Source organism: Vicugna pacos, chromosome 8 (assembly GCF_048564905.1).
Source record: "Vicugna pacos chromosome 8, VicPac4, whole genome shotgun sequence".
NCBI lineage: Eukaryota > Metazoa > Chordata > Mammalia > Artiodactyla > Camelidae > Vicugna > Vicugna pacos.
The window spans coordinates 15915161-15923237 of NC_132994.1; the positions used below are offsets into that span (position 1 = coordinate 15915161).

At 48.2% G+C, this 8077-nt stretch overlaps 1 protein-coding gene across 1 annotated transcript in view; it reads right to left on the reverse strand.

Annotated features, from left to right (window-relative positions):
- The window catches only part of TBX18 (T-box transcription factor 18), a 30026-nt gene extending 27820 nt beyond the window's left edge, over window positions 1–2206 (reverse strand). Inside the window, exon 1 of the mRNA XM_006200323.4 lies at window positions 768–2206. Coding sequence (XP_006200385.2) covers window positions 768–1074 — 307 coding nt within the window. The 5' untranslated portion in view covers window positions 1075–2206. The remainder of the gene's footprint in view (window positions 1–767) is intronic.
- Between the last annotated feature and the right edge of the window lie 5871 nt (window positions 2207–8077).

Consider the following 8077-nt stretch of genomic DNA (forward strand, 5'->3'; position numbering starts at 1 on the left):
CCCCTGGTCCCAAGCGCCTGGGCCCCCCTTCGCAATTGGCGTCCGAGGAGCCTTGCTTTGGGCCCGGCTGGAGGCATCCTCTAGAATGCTCTTCGCATTGCGCTCCCGCCAAACTCCCCAGTAGCCCAGAGCTTCTTAGCAAAGCAGCGAAGGATAGAGAAGAGCGAGAAACATAGGCCCACGATCGCCGTCGGCCTTGGCAATGGGAATCAAGAGGGGAAGGGTAGGGAACCGCTCAGTTACCCCTCGGGAAACCACGTTTGCAAATACGCCGCCCTCTTCCTGGTGCCCAAACGGTTTAGGCATTCGTTTCAGTTTCAAGGAGGGGGGTATGCCGTCGCTCCCCCCACTTCCGTGCTTTTAAAAGTTAGGAAAGGAAAAAGAGCGCCCTTGGGCTGGAACTCCAGGAGAGGCAGATGCGGAAAGCACAGATCTTGCACCGCCCAGCGCCACAAACTGCAGCTGCTGAGGGCGCGGGTCGCCGAGTGGGCGGCTGCAGCCTGAGGAGCGAGGCTGGAAGCGGCATTTTAACCGTCTGGAGGGTGAGCCGAGTTGCGTGGCGAGAGCGGCTGGGGCAGCGGCGAGCTTTGCGCCCTGACACTCACGGCAAGCCGGCTTGTGGCTGAGTTGTCTCGGGCACGTAGGGGCACCGCGCGAGCGCGCACGCCCACAATTTGCCTAAGTTCAGGTTCCCCGCGGCGGTGCAGGCCGGCAGGACACGGAGGGGACGCGCCGGGAAGTAGATAGGCGGGAAGGGGCCGACTCACCCGCGGCTCCCCGGGAGCCGCAGCTCCGCTCCAGGTCTGCGCAGCTCCGGGTGGGCCCGGATGCCGTCCCAGCCGGTGGCGGGAGCGCAGTGCCTTGGTCTCCCGAAGAGGAGCCCTTTTCGCCAGCGCCGCCGCCGCGGCTGCAGCCTCCGTCATCTAAGGCCCCCGCCACCTCTTCCGCGCCCAGCTTTCGCCGCTTCTTCTGAAGCTGTTGCTGCTTCTCGGCGCCGATCAGTGCCTCCACGGAAAAGGCGTGCGCCTTAAGGCTTAGCATGCTGCACGGCGAGCCCCTCCGCTTCTCGGCCATCCCCGCCGCCCGATGCCCGCTCCTCGCTCATATACACACAAGCGGGCACACGCACACACTCGCTCTCCTTGTCCCACCAAAATATGAACGACTCTCGGTGCCTCCCTTAGGCCGAGATCTGCCCCCTTCCCCGCCGCGAGCAAAAACAAATTTGGCGTTTCCTCTCTCGAGCTTGTGTTGGGATCCGAGGAACCAGCGACGCGCCCGCCAAGTTTCCTTCCCTCGGTCTCTCGCGCGCGCTCTCACTGATGGACTTCTTCGCTCCCACCCCCTCCACCTCCTCCTGCTGCTCCAAGATCTGCCTCGACTGATGCGCCAGAGAGGACTAACATGGGTAAAAAACACTCTGCGGACACAAATTAGGGATTGTAATTGAAATTTGTTGCCTTGATCTGTCAGCACTTCCAGGCAGGAGAGCGGTGGGAAGAACTTGCTCATTAGTGTCAATAAAGGGGCCGGGGCGGAGTCTGGGGCCCTGTCCATCACCGAGACGGTTGGCCAATCAGGAGGCGCCGACTCCGCTCAGCCCGCGCCCACTTCCTTACAAGGTCGCAAAAAAACCTAGAGTGGAAAGCGCCGCCGTCTGGCTTGGAAGTGCCAGCCCCCGCGATGAACCCGGTCAGTCTCCCTGCCTCCCACAGCCCAGTCCAGCCCGGGAGTCTCCAGCTTTCCTCACTGGGACCTGGAAAGGCTGAGGCTCCTGGCTTTAAGCTTAAATGATCATCACGTTAGAATATCAAGAATCTTTCAAGAAACTTTAAATTTCCTTATCACTTAATATCGCTACAACTCAGAACATTTTGAGGCATAGGGCGAATTCACAGCCACCAGGCCCGGCTTTTCTCATTTACACATTCCTGCATTTAGTAGCGCCCACTCTGTGCCGGGCGTGGCACTAGACTTATTTATTTAAGTTTTACCCTGTGGATTTTTCTGGGGGAGGGAGAGGGAATTCGAGATATATTTAAATCCTTTATATTTAGGAGAGCACAATTTCTACATTATTGTTCAGTCCTTAATACGAGCTAGTCAGGAAAAGTACGCTCTTTCCCGAGCCTCCCATTTCTTTCAAACCATGATAGTTAATTTAAAACTGGGATTTTAATTTTCAGGTCTTGAATGATAAGAACTTAGCTTTAAGACCCCTAAAAACTTCGCAAAGTGAAATAAGTTTTAAGATACAATAAAATTTCCACTGCAGTTTTTAAAAATGTCTCTGTGATTCAGCGTAACTTTATATTTGTCCTGTTTTTGACAATTTCCTACTTCTGTTCTCACGCTTTTAAAGAGCCAACGTGTTTCTTTAAAACCATTTTAATGCCTTTTCATTGAATAACACTAAACATCTATCTGTATAGTTTGTTTTGTAGTTTCAACTCAACTTTTTTTCAGGAATCCAAAAAAAATGGATGTGGTGTATGTAGTCTCTTTTAGAATAAAATTCATAATACTTATTAGTCTTAAGTCTTTGGTATAAAATTCACGACAAAGGATTGCTTTATTTCTCTCCCTCGCTCAGTTCGGCCTCCACACTTTTGGGCTGCCCCATTATCTCTGAATTCTCTCTAAGCTTTCAGTACAGTGATTCAGACAATAGCTTCACACTGCGATCTTCCTACTGCAGCTCCGGGGGAACTCGCGGCTCCTCGTAGGCAAGCAGAAGACCGGGAACCTGAGCTGGCAGTGCTCAGAGGCATCCACGTACTCGCCGCCGGGCGGGTCCGGGAGCCTCAGCGTCAAAAAAACAACTCCCTAACAACCTGCACAGGAGGCCTCTTTCAAACGCTTGGGAAACTCAACCTGGAAGAGTTGTTTTCCATTTGTGAAAGAAGGCTAGGCTAAAGGTCTGGAGCTGAACGGACCCCGGAGGGCCTCCAAACTCGGCGGGGCCTTAGGCGGGTAGAGTAACCTTAAAAGTAAGAGCAAGCCGGTTTTCTGAAGCCTGCTCGAAGACGGGAGCGAGCCTAGGAGAGCGAAGAGGCCGCCTAGAGGGCTTGGGCTGGGAATGGGGAGGGGGATACGGTGGAGGGAGGGCTGCAGACGTGGCAGGAGGCTGCGCGCGGAGCTCCGCGCGGCTAGGGCGTCTGAAGCCAGCACCCGCAACTCGCGGGAACCGAGAGCCCCGCTCCAGGCCCAGGCTCTCGGTGACCCCAGGAAGGAAAGACCCGATGTTCTTCCGAGCTGCCTTGGAGATTTGGAGGCGCTGAGGCCCAGGGGTGGACTTGCTGAGACCTTCAGGCCTTTTCGGGTCCTGCCGAAGGGGAAGAAGGAGAGGTTCCTCCGGAGAAACCCGAGGCCGCCAGGGACGATCGCAGTTTTCCAGACGCGAAGCCTGCTTTGTAGACGGGTTCTTGTCGAACTATGCCCCGGAGCTCAAACTGATTTAGAAGGGACGACAGGGGCCTGCAAGGCGCTCTTGACAGTCAGACAGCCCACAAGGCTTCCTATATCCCTCCACCACTTCTTTCTCCTTTACTCTGAACACCGAGGGGCGCAGACCGCAGGACGAAGGACAACTGGGACTTGTGTCCACATAGACAAGCTGGAAAGCCGGGCCTTACAGACATCAGGATGTCAAATAGAACGTGGCCCTTAGAAATGATCCAGGATGCCCAGGACAGGGCCAAGGCGCTGGTCTCTTTAGTCCAGGTCCAGGCTGGACTTTGTGACCACAGAGAGAGAGCCGCACCGCCGCTCTCCACCTTGGGTTCGCGTTGAATCCGGCTCAGACTCAGGACCCAGCGGGACTAGCTGCTCCTGACCCCGCAAAGAAGAAGGGCGCAGACCTCAGCGTAGCCCTGACCTTTCATCCCGCGAGGGGTGCCCCGAGCGTCTCCCGGCGAGGGCGGGAAGGAAGGCGGGATTGGCGTACTGGCAGAGTCTCGGCCTTCGGAGTGCTGGCGAAGCCATCACCCTAATAACGCGCTTTATCAAAAGCGTGGCATGCGCGTGCCGGAGCCCAGCCAGGGCCTTGTACTTTACGAGTCAGGAAAGCAAAGGAAGCGGGGACAGGGTGCGAACTGGCAGGAGAAGAACTGGTGGTGTGTATGTGCACGTGTCTGTAGGTGCATCTGTGCGTGGATACGCGCGTGTGCACCTGCGCGTGTGTAAACACGAGTTGCGGGGCATGTGTACCGCGGAAGCCCTTGCGTCTTGTCACTTTAAGAGAGAAAAATATCTTTTCCGAATATGAGCTATGTTAAGAAAATGATTAAAACGGAATCAAACTGTCAGGTCTCTAGCAAGAATAGCCTAGCTCTATTTCAAATGAAAGTTATCCAGAGAGCATTATCAAAGTTGGTCTGCCTCAGGAACTTAGAGGGGTGGAGGTGAGGGGAGAGGGAAGAACACAAGAACCTTGCGAATGGTATGCTGGAATCCGTATCCAGCCAGACAGCAAAGCTAACGGAGAAGGGAGGTGGGCGTTGGAAAGCACAGTCGGTTCCTCCTCATTTTTTTTTTTTTGGTGTATTTTAAAATTGGGCAGTTCTTGAAAGTTTTTTTAAGAGCATTTTCTTTGTCGGTTCCCGCTGTGCTTTCTCAGACTAGAGTCTGTTTATGCTATATAGTGTAATATGTGTGTGTGTGTGGGGGGGTGTGTGTTTGGAGAGAGCTTGCTATTTCCGCTTACCTGACATAGCTACTTGTATTATATTTATAAACAATTTAATTCTAAATTTTAAAATTCTATGTATCAGGATATCATTTTCTAGATTAGAATCCCCACCCCCTTTTTTGTTGTTGTTTTGTTTTTGTTGTTTTTTGTTTGTTTTTGTTTTTGTTTTTGTTTGGTTTCCTTTTGCACTTGACAATCGCCAGAAGAGTTTCTATCCCTTACGTTTATTTTCCCTCACTCAAGACCTGACACAGGAGGTGAGCCCTTGAACTCGAGGCTCATCAGGTGGTCCCTGAATTTCCAAACAGTCAGGATCTGGACTTCTTTCCCATGGATTGAAAAAAAAAGTTTATTATTAGCTAAAAGATTAACCTAACAAGAAATACAGAAATAGACGGGAGAGTAGGGGCGAGCAAGGGCCCAATACTAGCACCAAGATGGGGGCTACTAATTGGCTGCCTTAATTTGTAACTTAATTTGGAAAGAAGCCACAACCTAATTGAGGGCGTAGACATCAGAGCCCCCTGGGGTTACCCAGCGGCACCTTACTCGCGCGCTGCGGCTCCCTCTCTCCTCGCTTCCTTCCCTTCCGTTTTCCCACTCTCTTTCTTCTCTGCACTAGCTCTTCTTGCCTCTCCTTTTGATCTGGGTTAGTAAAAATAGTAAGTTAAAACCTGTATACATTTACAAAGGCTACGGGAGTAAATTCAGGCAGCCGGGGGCTGGATGGCCGTGCTCTAGCAGGTCTTCTCCCTGCCGGGGCTCCCGCTGCATCTGCAAACTGCATCTGCAAACCCTTTCTCCAGGCCCGGTGGAGAAAGCGATCCAGAACTGAAATTCCTCTGCGGCTAGCTTCTGTCGCGTTTTGCACGCACAGATAGCACCACCCCATGTGTTAGGGATTGTTTACCATTCTCTTCTTCCAACCACCAGTCTCTTACGTATTCTGATCAGCTGAGACCCAGTCTTGCTAGGAAAGAAATCGCGCAGCCCACCAAAGTGCACTTTGTGTGGCTCCCGAGCACCCAAACTCAGCTTGGGGCCCAGAGAGATTCCTTCTAGTGTTGATTTTTCAACGCTCATTTCTCACAGGGCTTGGGAAAGGTGCAAGATTTGGGGAGAGCAGACGGAGTATACTTTTAAGGTAAGCTTGTCATTACTACTCCCTCGCTCCCACCTCCAAGTTCTCCAATTTGGGGAAGGGAAAGAAGGGAGCAGTGGGGCTTCTGATCCACCAAGTCAAGGGGCAGTGAGGACGTAATGAACCAGTGATATATTCGGAAGAAAACTCACTCGACTGGGCGAACGAGCTTCCTCACTCATGTCAGATTTCCAGCAGAGTCCTCTCTACCTCCAGACGATGCTGGAATTATTTTTCACCAGATGCGTGAAAAACCGCCCCCTTCACTTCCTCATTCATTGACCCACACTCCTCCGACGACCCTAATACAGTAAGGGGTTAATAACAGAAAGTTCCAAGAAGGCCACACTTGTCTCTATCACTAATGCCTGATCCAAATACAAAACGGCTTGAAGGAGGTCGTGAAATTAACACCCAGATGTAACTAAATACCCAAAGATGGATAGTTACTGGACACTGATGATGCCAATACTGCAACAGGTCGACCTGGACATAAATAAAACTGAGGCAGTGAGTGAGGAAATAAAAAATAATTTCTAAATAGCTAAGGGGCATTTTAATAACTTATGTTTTATAAAATGATGTTTGAATTGATATTTAAAAATACAGCTTCACATTCTTTGAATTAAATATTTAATGCTATTTTCCCCATAAACAAAGATTATCTGGAGTCTGCTGGTTTAATAAAATGAGTTGAAAAGGAAACTGTGTCTCTGTTTAGGATCCAGTTAAGAATCACTGGGTATAGTATTTAGCTTTTTTACAAATTATTATGGTGAAGTGGACCCTTTTCTCCCATTTCACATCTTTAGATACCCACAGTTGTTAAACAGTAGAAATTGTGCACACATTTATATAATCTGCTGAAAGTACAAACAATAAAGAATGTGGCTGCTATTTATTCATATTTTTGTACTGGATGAGGCATTTCAGGTCCAGCTGAATGAAAGGACTTTCAACAGATTAATTTAAAGCTAGCACTGAAACAGCACAAAAAGAAGTGAGCTATTGAAAAATAGTGTTAGCACTGAGAATGAACCCAGAATTTAAACACATGGGGGGAAAAAAGAACAAGTTCTGACTTCTCTACATTACTTTTGGTTTTGTTTTGTTTTCACTTTTTATGTGTGAACTATTCCATCTAATGAGTGTATCATGAACCATCAAGATGGGTAAAAAAAAAATGGAAGAGTTTAATGTTCCCCTCTTTTGATATAGAAACAGTAATATTTGTCTCAAATAAAAGAATCTTACTGGAATACACTTCCAGGCTGAGTTTTCAGGAAACACCAAATGAGAAGCTTCAGGCAAAAGGCTGAAGAATAGAAATAGCAATAGGAACTCTACCAAAGCATTTAGACATTTTGAAAATGCTGCTTGTAAAGAATCCTCAGCAAACACAATACTGCATTTCCAAAATTGGTCTCAAGAAGAAAGAGGGAGGGGGAAAAATCTATCTCAGGCCATGCACAATATGTGATGTAAATTTTGAATAACTAGCATTTCTAGAAAAACTTGTGCTTTTTCATGTTAACCTTTAGTCTTTGGTGCGGGTTCCTTCTCAAATTACATAAAATGTACTTTAAGAAGCACTCACTACCTGCTACAGATGTCCAGGAAAAACTGAATTATGGAAGTCGGAAACATATGGCAGTTGCCTATTGCAAAAGGAAGGTACATATGAAAGTTATAAATTTCTTTCTTTAAGTCAGCATTGTAAACGCATTTTATAGGGTTCACAGTATGTATTACATCTGTAGATTTAATTTTTGAAATATACTTTTTTAGGAGATACCTGTGGTTTGTGTTTCTAAGAGAAAGAACTCATCTCGATGTGTTAGAAATAAAGAAAAAACAACAAATAAAAATAAATATGTAGAGAGACAAATTTGTTTTCTTTAAATTTCCCAGCTGGTTATACTGAAAAGAACATCAGACCATCTATTGGCAAAGGATTATTCACAACACAGGAGTTACCTGTCCGCAGAGCATGCTACATTGACTGAGATCCCGCTCCGAAGAAGCAGAGATCAATTTGAGCAACACTAGCTTGGGATGGATATAAAAACTAGCAGATTAAGAACTGGATCATGCAAATGTCAAAACCACACTTATCTAATTTGCTTTTGAGAAAAATTTCCAACTACTTGCCAATCTTTCCCCCATCAAGCATTAGATTTAATTTTATTTCATTTAACGCCTTTGAAAGCATGTTTTGATTGCAATCGTAATTTAATATTATGCGT